The following is a 24,036-nucleotide window of genomic DNA, read 5'->3' as shown; positions in this document are numbered from 1 at the left end:
GGTGGTGAATGAAGTTAAGTCCAGTTAGTGGCTGGTCACAAGTGGTGTTCCCCAGGGCTCAGTATTGGGGACAGTCCTGTTTAATAACTTGATTGATGATCTAGACGAGGGGATCAAGTGCACCCTCAGTCAGTTTGCAGATGACACCAAGCTGGGGGGGAGTGTTGAACTGTTGGAGGGCAGGAGGCTCTGCAGAGGGGTCTGGGCAGGCTGGACCCACGGGCCCAGGCCAGTTGTATGAGGTTCAACAAGGCTCAGTGCCGGGTCCTGCACCTGGGTCACACCAGCCCCAGGCAGCGCTACAGGCTGGGGCAGAGCGGCTGGGAAGTGCCTGGTGGGAGAGGACCTGGGGGTGCTGGCTGACCCCCAACTGGGCTTGAGCCAGCACTGTGCCCAGGTGGCCAAGGTGGCCAACAGCAGCCTGGCTTCTATCAGAAACAGCATGGCCAGCAGGACTAGAAGAGTGAGGCTGCACCTTGAATCTTGTGTTCAGTGTTGGGCCCCTCACCAGAATAAAGACAGTGAGGTGCTGGAGCGTGTCCAGAGACGGGCAATGAGGCTGATGGAGAGTCTAGAGCACAAATCTTACAACAAGCAGCTGAGGGAACTGGGGTTGTTTAGTCTGGGGAAAAGAGGGTTAAGGAAAGACCTTATCATTGTCTACAAAAACCTGAAAGGAGGTGGGTGTTTGTCTCTTCTCCCAAGTAACAAGCAATAGGACAAGAGAAAACAGCCTTAAGTTGTGCTAGGGGAGGTCTAGACTGGATATTTTTTCTTCAACTAAAGAGCTGTCAAGCACTGGCACAGGCTGCCCAGGGAAGTAGTTGAGTCACCATCCATCGAGGTATTTAAAAGACTTGTAAACGTGGTGCTTAGCCACGTGGTTTAGTGGTGGACTTGGCAGTGCTGGGTTAATAGTTGGATTTGATGATCTTAAAGGTCCTTTCCAGCCTAAACGATTTATTCTATTCTATAAACAGTAGTTACATTTGACAGCTGAGAATGAAAAGAGCAAATCACACAAATAAAAATCCAGGCAAACAGATTTTTCCCATATAAAAATTAATTACCTGTGAAGACAGGCATCAGAATAACTATAGCAATTTTTCTTACTATTTGTAATCAGGTAGTATCCATAGACTCCAGTTCTGAATACGACCTACACTTCATGAAGGATTCTATTATTTTATTCAATCAGTAATAAGGACGCTTTCCCATCGAAAGCTACCAACATCCAAAAGAAGGTGTATTAAGGCACCTTATACTTTTGATCTCATGATTAGAAACAGCGCTATTTACATTGAAAATATGCATATACCTAATCATTTACAGCACTCGTCTTTTTGTCTCCACATTTATCAGCATTAATACCTACACAGAAAAAAGAACCTTATCTGTGTTTGTCTGCTTTTGACAATGTCATTTTCATCTTATCTGCAGAGAATTGTCCCTCCACAAAACTAATAGTAATTTCAATAGCTTGCGCTGCAGCAGTGCAAGCAGGTAGATTTTTAGATTTTTCATTTGCTACGTAGGGAGGCACAAGCAGAAATGAGTCATGTCTATTTGGTTGGGTGAGAAATGTGCAAATATTCCACCTCTAGTATCACAGCCAAATCTCCTCTGGTGATAACAGTATTATCCCAGAGCAACACGGCATTAAATTTTAACACTGAAAGATCTCTGGACATTGCCCATTAAGTACTTACGTGCTAATGTACTAAAGGGATGACAAGAAACAAACGCATGCAATTGAATGAAATGTTTGAAATACGATGTTTTACAATGCACAAGATTGTGTTTCTGTGCCTGTGTAGCATTAATGAACACCCGCAATTTGGTCATCCACAATGCTTTTTTGAGTACTTTAATGCTGTCCACAACACAGATGTGGTTCATCTACTAAGCTGTTGAACAACATGCAAGTACAGAGAAACACAGTTCAAAGTTCCATTTGATTTGATAAATAAATGGGTTAAGCATTACTCATGAGCCTGTAGTCAAAATAGAGCACTTCTGCCTGAAGGAATAGTGACAATGACTTGGTTGGAATAGTTTTGAATAGAGACAACAAATTGGTAAATTATTCTCTGAGGAAGGAAGTTTTTCCTTAACCGATCTACAAAAATATTGAAATAGTACCACAAAAAAAACCAAAATGGTATATTACAAAGTAAGCTTGGATGAAAAGAACTTCACATAATTCTTTTATCAGAGAAATCTAGTACTACAAATATTCATTCCAAAGAAGGCAAAGCATTTTTACGAATAACTGAACTCTGATTTTTAGACAGTTTAATGGATACTTGTTTTTGAAGTCCTAAACCAGAGCCTGAACACGTTTTTTATAGCTTTCATTATAATATAATGCATAACTAAAGAATTATGATCTCTAACCTAATCAGATGTCACTATGCTGAAGAGTTTGCAATTTAACTGATTAGCCAGAAACAATACAGTGCTGAAAAATAAAAACAGGGAAAAAAAACAGTCATGGCAGCAGAAGTCCATCAGACCAAAAAGTAGTCATTAGTCAAATTTATTTCAGCATTATCCTTTAGTTCCTTTTTTATATATTATATATATTTATATATATAATTTTATAATTATATATATTTTTATATATAATTTTATTTATTATAATCTACTGAGAAATTTCAATCAGAGCTATCTGAGGCGATCAAACCAAGTAGTGTTAAAACCTTAGCCAGCGTTCCATCAGCATACACAAAAATGACATATTTGTTAAGATTTATTAATTTCCAGAGGTTCAACAGCACATAGAAATCAGTTGTTTCGCTAACTTAAAATTTTCCATGACATAAAATTAAAACCTCTTCCATCAAGCTACAGCTCTTTTTCTTGCTATATACATAAATTTACAAAATGTCTTCTGAAGGCTTCCACGAGTTTAGAGGGAGGGGGGAGCTTCTGGGGTACACTAAAAGTACTGATTGTAGTACTAGTTGCTTAAATCATTCCCATTTCTTTTGAACTACCCAGGTTGTCCTTCTTCTCCTAATACTTAGCATGATCCTGAAATATGATCTGCTGGTAATAAACTACAACAAACATCTTGATTCCATTTCCAAAATTACACCCTTATTCAAAGGTCATCTAAATAATAAACTCATTAAAATAAATGTTCTCCTTTGTTTTCAAACTCCCTCCCCCACCCACTCCAGACAGCCATTTTATTTTCTCTGTGTATTAAAGGGACATATTTCTTCCTATCTCCTTCCTAGTCTTTCTTTTACTGATGACAGAGGTAGCTCAACACAGAAAAATGAAGCTACAACACATTCAGGCTCAGTTACATTAGCACAAGAACAATAATAGCAAAAACAAAAAGGCACAGAATTTACTGTCAGATAGCTGCTAAAGAAGAAATTCCCTTGCAATCTTGGTATGTACTCTGTTTACAGACTAAAGAAAGCCACTAAATAAATGCAAGATCCAGTTCGTGTATGATCTACCAATGACTTTTTGCATAACTAATCATTAGAAAACACAACACACATTCCACAGAGGCCAATATTAAATTGAGTTACTGTCATGTTAGTATGGTCATCTGGTCTATTCAATAAACTCTGGCTACTTAAAACCCTGAGGGATAAGTTCTGTTCTTAGTTATACTGATGTCCTCAATTAAAATTATTAAGAATAGTAGCCAAGAGAAGTATTTAATGCATGGTATATATTTAAAGAAATGTCCACATCAATTCAGATTTTATTATCTTTCCATATCAGAGCTATGCAGTAAAAAAAGACAATGTCTCCAATACAGTGCATACACAATTTTTTTATCGTCACTGACATTAAGAATACAATGTTTTGCAAAGATGATGCTTTATAAACTTGTAAAAAAGAACCCCTTATTCAAACCATACTCAAAACAAAACAACTGTGTAACTGTCCTCCTGGCCGGCCTCTGAAGTCACCAGCAGCCATGGCCTCTAAAAAAGCAGATTTTCTTTCTGCACTCAGTCAACTCACAACTTTCAGTTAGCCAGCAGAGAAGCAATAAGATTAAACAAGACACCTGAACAGTAATTGAGTTCCAAGACTAATATTTCTCACACAACTTACTGCTCAGGGATCCTGTGATGCCATACATATCCTGCAGGCAGTGTGTAATTGTTACCAGTTTCACCTATACTCAATAATTTCTAAAAGACATGTCATGAAAGCCCTAAATACAGAGCACTAAAGGAGCCTTAAATAGATGACTTTAAATACAACCATCTTGGGGAAAAAAATGACACAGCACAAAAACTAATAGTTTCTAAATCGCACCATTATCTCAGTAAATTAACTGCCAAAGTAAAGCACAAAGATGGAATACTGAAAATTAGTTATACCAATTTGCTAGGTTTTTTCTAGGGTCATTTCAGAATTTTGAGAAGATTAAGACTTTGCTATGGCAAATACAAATTAAAACATAGTAATCAGAAGCAGAGAAGCGTCTGATGAACAATCATATAATACAAACAATATTAACCACATTATCCTGACTATGTGTTCTGGGAAAAAAATAGACTCCAAAACTGCAGAAATGTTAAATGTAAAATACTTCTTCCAGATTTTCAATCCAAGAGAAACTAACTTATTACAGTATTTGTTGGAGCTTGGTTGTAATTAAATACAGGAAGGATATTAAAACTTCCAAGAGATTTTTTTTTTTAAGCCACAACAGAAGAAAAGGCACAATTGCATAATTGGAACCAAATCCAGAACCCACTTCCTTCTTATTTACTAGCATCCTCTAAAGGACACTGTTTAGATGCTGAAAGGCCTGAAACTGACAACTGTAAATCATCTAAAATTCAAAAATTTCAAAGCAATTGTAAGACATGGGTTAAAAGTTTATAGATGAGAGATATAGAACGTTAGTACTCGCTGCAAAACCACATCCTAGGGGTCACCATATCTCTCTTGTCAATAAAATCCTAGAATTCTATTTTTTGCAGGGAATCAAGTCCTCTTTGGTAGTAATAAGCTGCTATAAAGCTATAGGGCAAACAAGTTTGATACACAGCATTTGAAAGAAAGATGTCATTTTAAGATATTCTAAAAATATTCTTCTTTAGAGAGCAAGATTTCAGTTATTTCATTCTACCCAGACCAGTTAAATACTAAACAAACTTGTCAGTCAGTGAGATATTATTTTAAAAAGCTTCAGATCATTTTCATTGACAGCTGAATTCAGCTCAGTGCTTTTTGTCATTAGCATATCATGCAGAAAATTAATATCAAAAGCATTCTTCAGCTCACCTCCACCCCCAACCCCCCAAAAATAATCCACTTGCATTTCTGTAAGGCATGCAGAAAAGTGATAGCAGAAACACAGATGGACACACACATGCTAGGTATTTTTGCTATAAAATAAACCAAGTGGTTTTCAGAGATTTTGAATTACTAAAATGCTTTAACCCCTGGGTTTTTTCTTTTATTTTTTTTTCTTTTCTGACATAGTCAAAGTCATCAACACAGCCCAATGAAGACATACATACAGGCCAGCTTCACAATTCTCAGTTCAGATGAAGGAATGGACAAAAGGTGCAAGCATGCTGCTATATTAGCGCAGTGCATAAAATACTGACAAAAGACAAAAGCTTCATGCAGGTCCCTGCTGTTGTAAAACTATTAATAGGAGGAGAGTTCAATAGTGCCTTTTTTTTTTTCCCCACACCGAAAAAAGATTTTTTTTTCCTCATTAAAAATTACTACACTCCAGCAAAACTCACACTGGAGGAAAAGTTACCATGATGCATCTGTTTGACCTCTAGATCCCACCATTAATCAACTGCAACAAGAACCTAACAAGCTGAAAATCTACAACTTTAGATTCCTTATTTTTTTGGCAGCATCCATGAGAGACTTCAAAAGGCTGTTCTTTCTAAACATTCATCACATGAGGAAGAGCTAGCTTTAGATATCTCAGCTTGGTATGTAAAACCATAATCCCCTTGAAAGCATGGATCTTTCAAGAACCTGATCATATCACAGTAATTGTCTAACTTTCCTTTAAAAAAAGCCTTTACCACCAGAAGTCCTGCAAGAGCCATTTCTCCTTCTACACTAAATTTTAGATCTATTGTACTCTTTCTTAGTACACTCACCCTTAAAAACTTACAAGTAACCATCAGTTTTGCAAAAAGGAAGAAAACCAACCATGAAAACTAGATGTTCTCAGAGTCAGCTGGCACTTACCTTTTTCTTCATTCATTTTAACTTTTTTTTTAATGGGATTGATCACATGGGTTTATTTTTGGTACCCCGGCACCTCAACCATACACATTTTTCCAGTTTAATAAGTGCTCTCATTACAGTCTTGAACCAACGCTCTAAAGTTAATTTGGACTGAAGGAATAGTTATCTAAAACAACATAGCTATTTTCTGAATTACAGCTTACACTCATACACTGTTCCAAAACACCAACTTATTTCAGTTTAATTCACCCAACACTGAAGTAAATAAAAACACTTATTTTGCAAAAATGTGCAAGTCTGGAATTATTTCTTAATAACTTTTAGATAACTATAATTTGATAACAAGCATGGAATGAGTTAACGTGTAAAAAAAAAAAGAGTCACTAAACTGTCCCTTTACCATTTAGCACTTCTTTAGCTTAGCAGGTAGAAGTCAAACACCATACACGCTTTGTTCACTGACCCATGCAAGTCTCATTCCCTTTCTTGTGCATGCCAGTAAGTGGCCTAAAGGATGATGTGGAACTTCAGATGGAAATTTTGCAATATGAGAACACTTTTGTACATAGCCAAATCTATCCTAAGCAAGGACAAAGATTCTAAAGACAAGTGAGGTGACAAAGGTGAAATAAAAGAAGAGAGTTAGAGCAGTACCTGACTTCAACTCTTCTTACTTTCAGCATTTGACAAAATATCAAGTCAGTCAAGAAAGCTCCATTTAAAAAAGCCAAAAGACAGCAGAACAAGGAATCAAAAAATAACAGAATTACTGTGGAAATCAATAGAAATTACCAGAAGTCCTTTTAAGAAAATTAGAAAATAAAAAGATCAAGGAGAAGCTGCCATAATATAAAACACTATGATACCTTAAACAAAAAAAAAAACCCTTCCATATATACACAAAACATTTATAAGTTCAACATACATTAAAAATAGTTCTAAACCGCTTATTACATTTTTCAAATACAGACACAACATTTAATTAAACTTTTGTATATTTGTAAGGGTTTAGTCCTTACAAACATTTCTGAAACAAATGAAAAATTCTTTGTTTATTTAGGCAAGGGCTTCCCCTCCTTTCCAGATCTGATTTCAGTAGGTATTTAAACAAGAGTAGTAGTTATTAAAAAAAGAGCAACCTCAATCATGAGCCTCGATCATTATTAACATACAATGATATAAGTGGGAAGGAACCTTTGGAGGTCATCTTGTCCAACCTCCTGCTCACACCACGGCCAACTTTTTGCACTATGGGCATTCTACCATCTCTCAAATGTACTGACAGCTATAATGAGAAGAAAAAAACCCAACTAAACAAAGATGAAAATATCAGCACACTGTAGTATCTTTAGTTAGTACTACATACAGTTTTGCTGTATATTTTTAAATGTACGCAAAAATTCCTATGAAACATATACCCAGTTACTACCATCAAGTATCTGTCACCAAGACAATGTATGATCTGATCATATGCAGCTCCTGCCATCATCATTTTCTTCTTTGTGAATTATAAACCATCGCACCAACGGTGCTTACATGTTCAAAGACAATTTAACATTCTCATTATTTGTGTCATACTTTTCATGATCACATCATCTTTGTCTTTACAATTCTGATGATATTTCTCTTTAACATGCCTAGAGAAAATGCTGCATCTTCAAGATTTCTTTATTCTTTAATTCCCAGAGCCAAAAGACAGATCTCCTGAATTACATTACTCTGACACTTGGTTGATACTTGAGTACTCTGGGAGATTTTGCACAAGTCACTCTGGTAGTACTATTACCCAGTGCCAAGGCCTCCCTTCCATCAGTGGTTTCACAATTTCTGCTTGTCTATCTCAAATCATCTACTACAATTGTTGCTTACAACCTCAGGGATATTATAGACCTTAATTAACCAATGTTTCAAAGAGTGTGGAGGTCCTTTCTAAAAAGCGAAAACCAAATATAATGCAGTAGTAACTATAATAACCATGTCATATAAAATGGTCACTACCAGAGTTGCAGAATAAGGAAACTGTCATTAACGCCATTATTTTCATTATTATTGTTGTCTTTAGTTGCACTAATTTGCATTAATTTATATCTAAATGGCTCAAACATCCTTGCAACTAAAAGCAATTATTTTAGAACTCCTACCTGAGATGACAAGAGATTGCAGTCAATGTGCAGTCCTTTCCCCGTCTTATACCTCTGAAGTAAACCAGCCATAATTGCTCCATATGTATACAACCCAGTAGCAAGGTCTGTCATGGCTACTCCTGGTCTAACTGGCTCACCATCCTGAAGAAAAAGAAGAAAACACCCAAAAACAAACAAAACAATTTAAAAAAAAAAAAAGCAGAAAAGAAAACAAGCAGAGGCAAACCATTACTTTTTGTGGTTTTGTACATTCTTCACCAGACTCATCTGAAAAAAAGTGTTTACATGGTTCTGCAAGAAGAGTATCTTTGAATGAACTAAAGTATAAAAATTACCACCAAAGAACAGATGTTCTTGCAGTACCTACACAACACTAACTTCACAACGCTGCAGGCTACAAATAGTGAATGATTTATTGTGCTACTTTTTGGCCTAATAACATAATGCTTCAACTCACCAGTGCAAAAAGAAAAGAGATATTGTTAGAGACAAGAGAATCCAGTGAAAACTGAATTTCATCAAGCCTAGGTGCCAAAGGTCTAAAGAATTTCCACAGTACACTGACCCAGGTACATGTCTGTCCGACAGGCAGAACCATATTGTTTAGCTCTTCTCACTCTTTTTCTCCCTCTTCTTCTGGCCCTCCCCCAGCCAAATCTCAGGGGTTTTATTTTCCAATATACACACCCCAGGCTTTCAGTGGGAAAACAAAACCAACTTATTTTTATTTACACATGTACAGGTTACCCATGTAAGTACGTGCAACTCCTTGACCTTCTGAACAACAATCACTGGAAGGCTGGTGGTTCAAGTCTCCATTTTCAGAATGTCATTCCTTTCTCAAGCATCAAGGGAAGAACCTTTGGTTTACTTCATGTGTTTCAGAACTTCCCTAATCATTGCTACAAAATACGGCCCATCTGCAGTCAATGGCAAAATGAACTTACAATTTCAGTCAAGGTAGACTTTTATCATAGGAGCTTAAAGGTGCTGCTTCTGAGACATTCTCCCATTTCCTAGTCTGAAAAGTTTGTGGTTGGATGCTCTTTCTGACAGTAATTGCTTACCCTGAAGTTCAGTCCACAAATACCAATGCAAAGCTAACCGACTGTTTCGGAGTTTCAGCACTTAAGTGAATCATAACTCAACTTAAAATCAGTATATTTGATAAATAATAACCTTTGTCAAAAATTGCATAAATGCCTTTAAACTAATCTAGCATAAATTCAATTAAATGAAATTTACAGAATTAATTAGTCATGTCTAAACTTCCAAGTGCAGTCATACTTGTAAGATTGCAAGCGTTATGTTTACTGATAATTATATTTTTTAAAAGTGTCTTGGCTTCAAGTAAAACATTTAAAACTTATCTTCACCATATTTTTTTTTTCTTTTGCATTCCAACAGGATTTACATAAGCCTGGTATCAGATCATGTATAAGTTAAAAAATATTTCAAGAAAAATAATATCATACTGCATTTTCAATTGCATTAATAAGTCAAGTCTAGGAAAAAAGACTGTAGTACAGGTACAGTATCTTCTATATAAGAAGGAAAATGCTGCTATTTTATTCATATCATAAAAGTAACTAAACAAAATTATAAAATCAGTATTAAATATGACAAAAATTAAAAAAATCTCAGTTACTATCATTCAAACTGCAGTAAGGATTAGTCTGTGACTATATAAAGCGTACACATGAAGGATGATGCATAAACTACACATCCTTAAAGTGTACTCTTCCTTTAGTGAGTACCTTCAGGTTTTCAAAGAATCTCTTATTTCTTCTTCTCCATACTCTACACTTAAGTACTTCAGATTCCCAAGGGAAAGGACAACTCAAAGGTTCCATCCATTTACCACTCACCTTGTACCCAACTCTGGGGGAAAACAGGAAAGGAAATTCTTTATTTTTGTATGCATAGGCCTACTGAGAATGTTAAATAGAATGTGAGAAGATGCTTGCTCCTCAGAGCTATCACAAAGAAATACAAATCAGAATTAAAAAAAAAAAAAAAATTGCCCACATTATCTGCTCTAAGTTCTCAGTTTGTTAAACTGTTCTTTCTTCATTGCAACCAAGCTGCTAGGATAAGAGGAAATCAAGAAGACTTAAAATTTTGCAAACAGATGTGCAGCAACATTCTTAGTTTGAAAACACTTTCCACTGTTTTCAAAGAGTCATTTATTTCATCCTTGATAGAGAAAACTACACCCTGAAGATATAAAAATCATGACAATTTTAATAGATTGTTACAGGTGAATTTGAATTCTTGAGCTTTGATTCCAGCACTTACCTCATCAAGTACTAAACCACCTAACATTTTAAAGCAAACACTTCCTTTGCCTAAGTAAAAAGTTCACCTTTATTTCTAAAAATACTTCCAGAATTTCCCCTTACAGAACACTTCTACAAACTACTAGCACTATACTGCTACATTATTTTTAACGTGTTAGCTTTACTTCATCCTAATACTCCACAACCTAGAATTCTGCAGCAATCCACACAATTTGTGCTCTTCCTTGGTCTTTCTACCCAGATCCACGAGTAGCCGCCATCTTCACCCTTTAATCAGCTTCTAATGTCCACTTGTGCCATAAGCCAGCCTTCCTGTGGCAGGATGCACAGCTGTATGTACTATGCAACAGAGTCATTCAGGTTTTCACCTCTATGCTGCAGAACAAGTGGTACAAAGCTGCTTTATAGGAAGGATAAAGGTACACGCACTGAGAAGCTTTTCTTTAGACAGGGCTTCTCATAGCACAGCAGTACTTCTGTGTAGCTAACATTATGAGGATCTACCCAGTAGCTTTTATTCAAGTGAATAGTTTTAAAAGTAACAAACACCATCACCTCTGCCAGCCAAAAGTCGTATTACTGTTCTGGTAGAGGGACAGCATGTAACCCTAGTCAGGGAGAAAATACTTATTTCAGCAAACAAAGCTGCCATCCAGGCTCAAGGGCTGGGTTGAACCCTAATTACAGGCAGCACCAGGACATGCCCTTTGCTCATTGAAACAATGAAGATCCACTCCAGTACAGCAGACCTTTTCTTCCATCACTGCACTTTGGTATTGCTCAATCTTACCACTAGTTTACACTTTTATTCCTAGGTTTTTATATTTGCTAAATTCTTTACAATTTGTGAACATATTCTGGCCCAGAGATAGCCACAACACGTTTTGGAAGCTTCCACTCCAGTTATTTTTTTGCCTTTTGACATTATTTCTCTACCCAAACTCACAACAGTAATATAAAAATGATCCATTAAAAATGGAAATTGTTCTGAAATGACATGCTTAATAAAAATATTCAAAGTCCAGTAGTCATTATGGATGGGAAATAGCTACTGAAGCTAATATGAACCAGCAATGGCTTTATTTTTCAACAGCTCTGAGCTATACACCACGTGTACTCCTTTGTTGCAGTTTGTTTGGTTTTGAGCTGAAGAATGGCCCCTCTGGTATCGTAGATCCCAATCATGTCTTGCTGTCTCGTGTTCAGTAAAACATAAATATTTCTTCAGCAAGAAAGAATGCACCAACATAAAGATAACTCTAAATACCAAAAACTGCATGTTATAATCCACTTGAAGATGGAAGGAAATTTGTAACCAAATTGGGTTTTATTTAATTAATTTCAAGTTATGCCTTAATGAGTCATAGACATTTTCATCAAAGTGATATTCATCTGGTACGGATGTATCTGAAAATATAAAATAAAATCTTTCTATTCATCAAATATGAAACTGGAATGTAACGTTTAACCAGGAAATACCTATAAATTATGTCATCCAGGACAATAAAAGTATCATCAGTGTAAACTTCCTCCTTTAGCATATTTTAATTTGTGTAAAGAAAAACAATGTTGCTTGAAGCAATTACTTTTATTCAGAATGGGTTTGTGGTACAGATTTACACAGAACAGATTCCCCACTATTGCTTGTAAATTTTCATACACACACTAGAATTTCAAATTTCACAGGTGTCATACATTTCTAATACAGAGGTAATCAAGTACATGTGTAAGAGCTTGAACTCCATGCAGATTTCTGCACATGAAAACATGGTTTAAAGATGACATTCCACTGTACACTGAATGGGTTTGATTTTGTACAATCACCAAAAACACTAGCACAAATGCCATTGTTTGTGCATGTAACTTTGCAATACTGCAGAAGTTACAGCCTGATTTCAAGGTTCAGAACTTTGCTCAGAAGCATTTCAAAATAATTAGCATTAAGTCATTGCAGTAACAATGATTTCCTAGCAAAAAAAAAAAAAAGGCAAGCCATTCAGGATTTCTTTATGCAAGAATCTTCTCTCAGATCTTAAAAATCAGACGTGTAAAGAATATGATATTGCCTCTCCTTCAGGAGGTATACACTGTGCGCCAAATGTTATATTACTGTATATCTTTGGCACATTCCACATTTGTATTACACTAACTTTATCTCCTTTATAAAAAGATAGCTTGAATAAAATAGATTTCAGTTAGAAATTTCCATCTCTTCCACTGATCTCTTCACTGCCTCCAAAATCATACTGTTACATGAAATATAAAATATTGAAGAAAATTAATGTTATATATGTGACAGACTTAATGAAGGTTTAAGTTTTGCTCAAAATCCTGTGCTGGTAATATACTGATTTCATGGCTTAATAGTAAGACTTTACTGACTGAAGGCACAGCCTCAGTACCCAATAAAGTTTGTGGAATATATACTGCTATTAGTTCTATCCATTTTAAAAATGTCAGATACAGGACATATTTTTAATATCCTGTTACTAAAATGCTTAGTGAGGAACTGTAAATACATATTAGCATACCTCAAAATTAAGCACTTTGGTGATGTATGTAGATGTTTTGCTACTGTTGCTCTAATTCATTATAATTTGTCTACTGCATCAGCTGACACCTCTAAGACCACTGTGCAAGCACATTCAATGGCTTGTTTAATGGGAAGTTTCCACAGAGCACTGCTATACTGATGTTATTATGCTGATTTATCCATACCTACTGCAATGCAGTACACGGCCAAGACAATCTGTTATAACTTTTTTCCTAGTCTATAAGACTGGCACTTTCAATTTTATTTAAGAAAAAAAAAATCATATTCTAGTTTACTAGGTTATGCTTCAAATGGTCATGTTACTTTATTAAACCTTGAATTACTTGCTGACTAGATAACATGGAACTCATATACTAAAAGTATGACAGCACGAAAAGTCAGTAAGATTCTTTTTTCTTCCTTGCTTTGGCCACTTTTCCACATGCTGACTGAAACAAAGTTTTCTACTTTTTTTCAGAGCTGGTTTTGTAGAATTTTAAGTACAACCCAATGACATGAACATAAATGTAGAACATGGAAAATCTTACTATTAATAATACATTATTATTTTAAAGTAACTTTCAAACAAGCAGACAATATGATTTTAAAGCCACGTGAGTAAATTTTCACTACAACAACAAAAGGCACATTTGCTTCTCTGGAGTCATTGACCACTTAAGTCTTTCAAACAGAACTATACATCAGAAAAGGGTTTTGGGAAACTGATGAAATACTATATAAACAACTTAAAATAAGGAAAAATTAGAAGCAAGTTTTAGCATGTTTATTTTAATCATGCAAGAGAATGACTAAGTTTAAATGAATTGTTAAGAGCCCCCAGTGAATAGACAGAACTGTTACTAACAATGATTAAATGATTCCTATGATTACATTGCCTCAAGTCCTGGTGAGGTGATGCGAACATCTGGATTTCCAGTGTACAACTTACCACAGCCTTTTAATAAAATCCATCTTCATAATGGCCACTGAGGACTATTACTCTCATAATACAACTTATATGCAATTATTCAGTATAACACTTGTATTTTCTGTCGTTCACATATCATTGCAAGGCTTTACAAGGGTCCTTTTTTTTTTTCAGTTGTTTCAACATACATAATTCATATGGTACCAACAACACTTGCCCCTTTCTACCAGTTTATACTCCCATTCAATTTTGTTTGGTAAATTTTGAGGTGTGCATGAAGTTTCTGGCATTGAATTGGAAATATTAACCTTCACTCTACAGACACCAGGGTCAGAATCTAAAGATTATTTACACTACAATTACTGTGGTCAGTCATTGCTTAGTGCATATGTGCATTATACATTTGAGGAGAAGTACCTGCAAGGACTGCGCTCAACTTCATGTCTTTTCCGAGATGGAACATCCTATGGGTATCATTAACATGGCAGCAATGGGCAGACTGTCGTAGGACATTAGGCACGAAATCCTTCAGCTTACTCAGTCTAACAATGCCTGACTTTTTTTTTTCTTCTTCTTCTTTTAACAGGAAGGAGGGCTCTGGTAACAATAATTGCCACAAGGCACAGAGTTCGGATGTTTGCCATTGTTCTCAGCAGAAAACAAGTCTATCTGCAGAATATCAATCCTACAGTTGAGTTATCCAGATCATGCTTGGTTAGCTTTCAACAAACCCAGACAAACATGAGTATCTGACACTAAGTACATAAACTTGATTAATTCCTTGTTTATCTAGGGCATGCAAGTATCATATTCTAAAGATCTGCACTACTGCTTCCAGAGTACCAACAGCACCACCACAGAAACTAATGTTTATGATGCCTAGAACAGACCTGTAACACTATCTCACTTAAGCAACATTTGGAGACAACATCCCCTGCTCTGTAGGTGATTCAAAGTCAGCTTAAGTAAACGCTTATTTGACCAGCATTTTTTCAAGGTAAAGACACACATTCTATGCATCCCTGAAATCCAGATACTAGACTCCCTCTATGCTTCCTGCACTATTGGAGCTACCTTGGATATAGGTGGAAATAGCAGCACATAAATCTTTTCCAGAAACACTAATGGCATCTCTCTGCTTATTTTCAGGCAGGATGATGAAAAAGTTTGTCAGAGTTACTTGGATGGTTTCATAATTCCCTCTTTCAAAGAGGGAATATCAGTATCAAAGCATAGGTGAGAATTCCCATATATATGTATGGTTCCATCATCCAGGTGTCAACAATATGTCTATTACAGCTCTTGAAGTGACTACAAGTGGCCATTAACAGGTTGGCATAAATTGCCAGCTTATTCACTAGAGGTTTAGGATACCATTTGTCTTACATTTTCTGTTTCTCTGGTGTTGGCTTTGTAAGCCTGGAGTGAGATACTTGAAGGATGTCAGTACTATCATTTTCTTAGATTCCCAGAGATATGTCTCTTGTCAGATTCAGGAGGGCATGTATAACAGACGTCTTAGCATAAGCTAACTTGCTCCATGCAGCGTCAGGTTTCATATAGAGCACAAAAAAAGCTATTAGATTGCTAAGTTGAGCACCATACCTCATGCCCTGTGATATGCATGAGACCAGAAACAGCAGCTGCAATGGAATCATATCCACCTCTCTGAACCATTGGACCAGTCTGACCATAACCTAAAACAGAAAGGGAACAATTAGTAATTCCATCAAGGACAAGTATGACAAGCACATATTACCATATTAGTACAAAAAGGAACGAATTAGTATTACTCATCAGCTTTTTTTCATAAGTTGTCCACACTGTACAACCAATGAATGCTATGGTATTCTATTAATTCCTGCATATTTTTAAGAGTTTACTGTTAGATTTATCCTGTGCAGGTTGATGATGTCTTTAGTATTAATTCTAGACAGATTCCTTGCCCTCCTATGTTTCATTCACTTTGGGTAGAATCCCTTTTTTAATCTGTTGTGTCAGCTGAGGTGGGATTCAGATGTCATTTTCGAGGCTGCATGGTATCTCTACGGGCCTCTAACTGCTGTCCAACTGGGCCCATGCTGCTTGAGTTATATCTCCACTCTGCCATAAAGATACCTGGAATACCACAAGCGATACTAAAATCATGGAACTGTGGTTTAGACACATTAATTGTTCCTCTCCTACATCTCTTACTTTATTCCACATCAATAGAACTACCTTTGAAATAAAACATTGTTTACAACAGAGGGGAAGGCTGGCCCTTTAGCAAGTACACACAATCTGTTTGGCAAGGGTTAGCAACAATGAAACACAAAATACAGAAAAACTTTAACAGAACTACATAAATACAGCTTTGTTCAGCTATAGAATTAACTTTGAATGAACAGCTATAGCCAGAAGGATGCTGTCTTGCTTTTGTCTGCTTTAACTCAACATGTTCTTTCAACAGCCACCACAAAATCTTCCCACTGAGGAGGTCTTGCTGGATCAACTGAAAAGGTTACAAATCCAGACACTAATCCTATTCCTCTGCCAGGGGTTACTGCCCTGTTCAGTCATGGTATAACCTAATAATTTAAGGCTGAAACTGGAGACAGTTAATATACTGTACCTGTACAATGTAATGACCTTAAGTAGTCAAAAAGCCAAGTCTGGTTTTCTTTTTATGGACCCAGTGACCACCACCACAGAGGGGAGAAGTCATCAGGGAAGGAGCAACATGTTTGATTGCTATTATTAGAACTAATAGAAACCATCAGAGCCCTTAAGACTCAGATATTAGAGTCCCTCCTCCTCCTCAAAGAGGTAGCAAATCCAAAAGCTATTCTTATGCTTTCTTTTTCCTTTCAAATATCTTTAGGAGAAATCCCCTAATTGCAGGAGCAAACTGTTAGGAGATATCTGTCACAGACAAGATTCCTAGTTTGGCTGGCACTTTTAAGGCAATGTTTCTGTATTTCTCTTAGCTGTGAGGACAGTATTAAAATAAGAATATTTCAACATATACTGCAAGATAAAACTTCCTTAATCTCCCAAACTCCTTTTAATTATTCTCCCAAAACAGTTTTTTCTATATACAGACAGTCTATTTGGTAGATGTAATGGTCTAAGCACTGGCTATGTTCATTACAGCACACAATTAAAAGTTAGTCATTGGGGTAATCTTCCTCAGCTCCTCCACTTGGACCAAGGCTGTTACATACAAAATTCGTAAATGGCTTCTAATGTACAGTGCAAGAGAACAATGATCACTTCAAACTGGAGTTAACGCACTTTGCTACTCCAATTAGTATTTAGTAAATCATACCAGGCAAAACAATTGCCACTAGCCATACCGATTTCCCCATTACACCACAAATTATCTTAATTACCTGCTATTTCTCTAGAGACATCAGATCCACATTGTGCAAAGTTGAGGAAGAACTCAACTTCTACACTCTGTGTCACAGGGAATAAATATCAGGATACGACAGCCAACACATTACCTTTGTCAATGTGGCCTCAAAATAAACTTTTCAGAAGAAAGGATTAGACATTTTTCTTATGGTCAAACCTGTACCTTATTGACTTCACTACTCACAAGAGAGAAGAAAAAAAACCTACCAGTTTACCCCATTTTATTCAAAACCATGTCTCTGACAACAGCTGACTGAGACCCTAGAGAACAACTGGTGACATTTCCTTTCATATTCACACACTTCACAGAAAATAACAGTGTTTTCATTTTCAAACATCAAAGAACTAGCAAATAAAATAAGGTGGATCAACCCAAAAATGCTCTGAAGGGCTCTAACTAGACATATACCATTATCTCATTGGAATGAACTGTAGCATTAAAACCATTTAAATGTGTGGGGCCACTTCAAACACAGAATCTTGCTCAATAAAAAAAAAAAAAAAAACATACTCAAAACAACTTTAATTGAATAGTGAAAAGCATATTGAAGTAAGTGAGAAATTATGTACTGGCCTCAATTATTAAGAAAGAAAAGACATCTCAACACGTCTGCTCACACAAATGTTTTCATAAACAGAAAACATCTGAAAATTAAGTGTTTAGTATGTAGACAGAACAACTATAAAATGCTTTGCAATGCTCTTCTGGTAAGGACAAACACTGATCCCTCAAACACTATACTATATTCAGAAAAGGTGACAGGCAACAAGTAATGCATCTTTCTAGTGGTATTTTAGAAATATGATTTTTTTTAAGTCCTTTTCACACATTATAGCAGCCTGGTTTCAAAACAAGGTTTTCTGGTTAAAATTAGAGGTTCTAAGGAATGTTTAATTAGTTTTCACAGGTCACAGTAGATTAACCAGAAAAAAATGCATAATTTTGCTTCTGATCTGAATTCTGAACCGACAAAGCTAGTGTGGGAACAAAATCTGTTGTCATTGGAGATGGTTTGCCCCGCGAACTACGGACATATAAAATGCCTGGAAGAGGTAGCCATCTAACTGTAAGAGTTAAGTAACAAACACCTATTCTTACAAAATGAAAGATGTCATTATCCAGACAAAAATCAGAGGCTGAACATTATCACTCTACTAAACTACACAGGTCAGTGGAGCAAACCAGTGCAGAAGTTTTAGAAGCAACTATGAGCACAAATACAAAATGTTTGAAGGAGAGCACAAAATTACATTCAGAAAATTTTCAGCCTGGCTCACAGATCTCACCATAATTGTAATATATACACACAGACTTTTATATCTGTGTACATATACATAAAAATAAATAAAACAACTTCTTAAAGATATAAAAATGCCACCCAAAGTTCCTGTTTTTCCAAATACCCTGCACTCTCCCACACTTAAGTCAAGCATGCAAAAGCATAGATTTGCAATTACACATGCTTAACCCTAAATATCGGTTCCTGTTCAGTATAACATAGTTACCGGCTTATCCGGTTTAGATACAACAAAAAATACTGCAGGCTGAAAAGATAATCCCTGTTGAATGCAGAAAGAATAGACTTTACAGCAAAGGTCTGAAGAGGAAACAACGCAACTGATCACACTCTTGCTCTGGACTGCCCTCTAGTGGAGTTCACCTCCTTAGGCGACAGTCAATATTTAAATACTCTCCACCAGCAGAGAAATTAATTTAGACCCTTAGGTCCCGTGAAAATGTTTTTATTTCTGGGAATTTATTTCAGAGGAGAGACAAAAGAACTTAAATTGATTTGATTTAGAAAACTCTTTTATTATTTCAGATGGGGTGGGAGCTGCATAGATGCTTAATCCCATGTCAAGTTTTAGATTTGTATGAAAAGGAATCTGGAAAGAACAAAAAAAAAAAAAAAATGTTGCACACACCCCCAAATCTCTATTTGACTCCCAAAATCCCTATTCTACACCTTGCACTAAGAAGGCACAATTTATTCTGATACCTGCGACATGCTTACATACCTAGATCTCAAAACTGTTGGCAGTATGAGCGGTTTTGTTCTACTGCAAAATGTACATCAGTTTCACATTCAAACCAGTTACAAGTCACAACAGCCTCCAGTCGGATCTCCAAGTACCTCCTAAAAACTCTCATTGTCAAAACATCATATAATCTGCATGGCAAGCATTTGAAACCACTAGACACACAAACTCTAGCTGTCCACTAAAGGACTATTTGCTTATTCAGCACAGTCACATCTAAATCCTTCTGTTCTTCTCCTGACCCTGCAGCCAAGCCTACCTTCTCCATAATAAAGCATACCTTTATTGTCTTTACCTTTTTGTGAGCAAGAAAAATGAACTGGGTATGAGACCAATATGAAAGAACAAGTTGTACTGGCTACTTTGGATCAGCTTAAGGGAAACGTGGGCCTTTATGACAGACATTTGCAAAGTGAATGCCACAGCTTTCCATTTGCAATCCTGTATGCCGCTGGCAATCCTGTGTTCTTATCACAGACATGCTGTGATATTTATTATTATATATTAATATATATATAATATACGTATAATATATTATGCTGGTGATACTTAACATCTTCTGTTTTTCAGAACTTGTGAGTGGTTTAAGATAAATCTGCAGCTGAAAATTTTGAAAGAATATTCTTAACTAAGGTCTCCACTGTCTCACTTTGTTAGTCTGCAGCGTAACATACAGTGTATGTATATTCAAAATGAGACATGCTTAATGTGACATAAAAAAGGATATATCTGTTCCTGTACCTATTTTTTCAAATTTGGGGGTTTATGACAAAGTTTCATAAAATAAGGCAGCTAACATCAAATAATGCAGCTCACAGCTGTTCTAAAAAAAGCCTCCAGTTGTTTGATGGCCATATCTTTGTTACAGAGCGATAAGAGAAGACTCATGATGCCTAAAAAATATTTATCTAGCAAAACTGAGATATGAACCCATCAAGATAAACAGTAAGCTACAACTGCACTAAGATCCTCATCACTAGCTGAGGACATCACAAAAGTAACTATGCAAGACACTAATTGCAACTGATTGAAGATCCATTTGGTAAAATGGATTAAAACAAATTTCCCATGAATTTGGCAATATACACCCATTCCAATTAAAACTAAGACTGCTGCTATTATCAGATTAAATTACATCGTTATTAATACATCACAATTCCTGACAAAGGGAAGGACAGAAAGTATTTATTTCCCCCAGATTTTTCTAGTTAGGTCAGAGAGACCTAGTAAACAGACACTCTTCAATGGGAAATAAATCTTAGCTACTTCTCTTGGGCTGGTGTGACATTCTTGCTCTGATGAAAGGGGGCCAATTAGCCTGTAAGGCAGAAGTCACCTCTGACACAATGAAGCTAATCACTTCTGTGCTAAGTACACAAGTGCCATGTGATGGCACTCAAGCTTTGGCACATAACACAGGAAAAATGATAGTATTTACAGGCATCATATGGGACAAAAGTTTGGGAAAAAATAACACTGTCATACCAAGCTACTGCTAGTTTATCCACCTTAAAAAGGTCAATATATTTATCACATGAGAGATATACTTTGCTTTGGAATCTAAACTAAATGATTCTCTTCTGAGAGACAGAAATAAATATTATGAAGTGAGAAAGGTCAGGCTGAAGATTAGGAAAAATGTAATAACAGTAAAAGCAGTTAGACTGCATAAAAGTGTTAGTAGCGAAGCTGCCAAATGCCAGATGCTCAAAAATGTCACACTAAATTTAAAAATGTTAGCAAAAACTGTTTCCAAAAAGAACTCTTCAAAAAACAGACTAATGTGTCTTTCCAGGTTTAGCTTTATAATACTATGTTAGATACAACATAGCTTTATTTCATTTCTCCAGATGACAGTGGGATTTTAAGCTACATTTATGGCAGACTTCATAAATTTTAAGAAAGCAGGGAAACCAAATAAACAACTTTGTCCCAGACAAAGTTCCATGTGTCCGTAGATCCTACGCTATTCCAAGACGTGTACTGAACACACATTTGGACATCCTGCTTCCTTGCTTAGGAGTTACTGACAATATGATGACAGGATTCCTAACGTGTATAAAAACAATTCATTTCAACTAGGAGCTGCCTGAAAGCATCTGGAATACACGGGCGCCAATGTGTTGCAATATCATCACTTGAAGGACAATCACCCTAACACCAATATTTTTATGTAGGTTACCTTAAATTCATTCGGGATTTTAACAAAGTTTAACAGAAATGCTTCTTCATTTCTCAGGTTTGTGCATTTGATTTGCAATTTAACACTTCCCTCAGGATAGTGGGTCATAAACACAGTTTGCACCTTCTACGAAACAACAGAGAAAGAAGTAAATCTTAAAAAAATACTAAAAGCATGGGAGCTGGAAGGCAGACAAAAGAAGTCATGCAACACCTGAAATCGCTGCTCTCATTTCTTCAATTCAATTTGCTTTCAAGCTCATGATGACCCTGCCCTGTAATTAACTGCTACAGGAAACTCTGAATATCCTTTTCTGTGTCATTAAAAAAAAAAAAAAAATGGGGGCCAGCATTTCTCATTATGACCTTTGTCCAAAATATTTGTATCACATGCTAGAGAAAACCAAACGCCATCATTTCTGCACTTCTTCATGATTTGATAGCATGATAAAACTTTATAAGACCAAATATAAAACACATTGTACTAAGGGAGAGGAAAAACCAACACGGAGACATGCTGTCAACACAGACCACTTCCCTGTAGCTCAATTCCCACATGACAAATGACATTATAAAATCAGTCTGTATAGGATATTCTGAGCAAAACATAGAAAAATATGTTCAGCATAGGCATTTCTACAAATAGGGCCTAAACATTGTCACAAATTCAATCCAGATAGATGGCTATCCCTGCTGAATAACAAATTAATGAGAAACACCTTTTGACTTGTTCTATTGCCAAAAGAAAACATTCAATTAAAGACAGCTTACATCTTTACTTAATAAAGATTAATGAAACAAGCAGAAGAACACAAGCAATTCTCTGTGATGACAAAAGCCAAAAATCTAACAGACGCATTATATGAAACTTTGCAATGTCAGTGCTGCCAAATACGTTAGCAAAGTGAGTAAAGACTTTTGGAAAATGCTTGCCATGTGTTGGTCAGAAGGAAAGGAAGTACAACTTCCTGGGTAGGCAAACTTACAGGAGATCAGAACCGATACGAAAAAGGTGAAGTCAGAGCAAACTGTCAAGAGAGATAAAAGGAGTTAAAAAAAAAAAAACAAAAACCGAAAAAACTTAAGTCAGCAGGCATAAAATCTGACCAACAATCTGACAAGTACATTTCATTTCCCAATTGACAATTCTGAATGAGTAAAATATATCAGTTACTTTATTGCTTTTACACATGCCGATTCAGACATTCTAACACTATATTTAAACAAAATCAGGTGTCATAAGTTGGAAGGCAAAGCTAAAATAAAATTATTAAATCAATGCAAAACTTTCTACTAGGATCTACCTACTGAAAGACTAGAAGGGAACGAACAACAGCCTCCGCCAGTTATCCAACTACATGCAGTCTTCATGCGATCTGGGTACTAAGCCTCACACAACTGCTCTGAAAACACCAACCACACTTCTGGGACACAGCCACAGACCGGTTCAAACAACGCAAGCCTGTTTTTCAAGAGGCTTTTAATCAAGCCTGAAAACTTCTTCTAGCCTTTCGATAAACCAAATGTAAGTTACAAGAAAGCAGTTCTTGCCTCCATAACCTAAACTGTAGTTACCTAAGAGATGCCGCTATCACTCTCTTTTGCTAAGTCAGCTGAAGTTTAGCTTGGCACTGAATTTTAAGGCAGCACCAGCTTCCCAGTCTAGAAGGAGGCACTCTTTTACATGACCTCAGAAATCAAATGCAACATGGTAACCATTTTTCTGGAAAAAAAAAAAAAAAAAAATCAATTAAAAGCTTTAGCTTTTAGATGACACTCAGATTAAGTACTCAAACTTTTTCCCCCATCTTGTAAGGAGGCTGAGACACACCCAAATTCCCCAATATTGTTTCGGTTTACACAAATATTCTTACCTACACACTCTTAAAGGCAACAGCTCACTCCTTGTACCCTGCTCAGTATAGATAAAGTTTACCTTATGACTCCAAATACTTATATTGTAAAAGCTAATTTTAAATAGCGACATCAATTACTCCTAGCAGTGTAGCAATGCCATTCTTCTAGAATCTATCCATGCCATAAAACTTGCATAGAAACTAGCAACATACCGTGGTGAGCTGCCTAACCTCTGTGTGTCCTCACCAACTCTGGCAGAACCCCAGCCACACACCTCTGCCATGCTATTACTGCTAAGGTAGGAGAGCAATTTTTTTTTGAGAAGCACCTGGCTAAATGCTGGGCATCAGCCAGGAGTCAACAGAAATACACCAAACTTCAGCTCAACAGATATTAAGAACTTAGCTATTTCTGTAGTGAAAAATGTGTAAAACTAAGGAG

General features: G+C 36.2%; 1 protein-coding gene across 7 annotated transcripts in view; it reads right to left on the bottom strand.

The window, feature by feature from the left end:
• SUGCT (succinyl-CoA:glutarate-CoA transferase) overlaps positions 1 to 24,036 on the bottom strand; it is a 338,348-nt gene that overhangs the window by 281,147 nt on the left and 33,165 nt on the right. For all 7 annotated transcript variants that reach the window (XR_008747493.1, XR_008747492.1, XR_008747491.1 and 4 more), the window contains exons 7-8: positions 15,724 to 15,815; positions 8,355 to 8,498 (exon numbers count right to left, since the gene is read on the bottom strand). Coding sequence is in view for 4 of the 7 variants with exons in the window: in XM_055806142.1 (XP_055662117.1) it covers positions 8,355 to 8,498; positions 15,724 to 15,815 (236 nt within the window). In the remaining 3 variants the exon portion in view is untranslated. The remainder of the gene's footprint in view (positions 1 to 8,354; positions 8,499 to 15,723; positions 15,816 to 24,036) is intronic.

This window comes from Falco peregrinus, chromosome 5 (genome assembly GCF_023634155.1).
Source record: "Falco peregrinus isolate bFalPer1 chromosome 5, bFalPer1.pri, whole genome shotgun sequence".
Lineage (NCBI taxonomy): Eukaryota > Metazoa > Chordata > Aves > Falconiformes > Falconidae > Falco > Falco peregrinus.
Note: the sequence above shows the minus strand (reverse complement) of the source record. Positions and strands in the feature narration are given on the sequence as shown.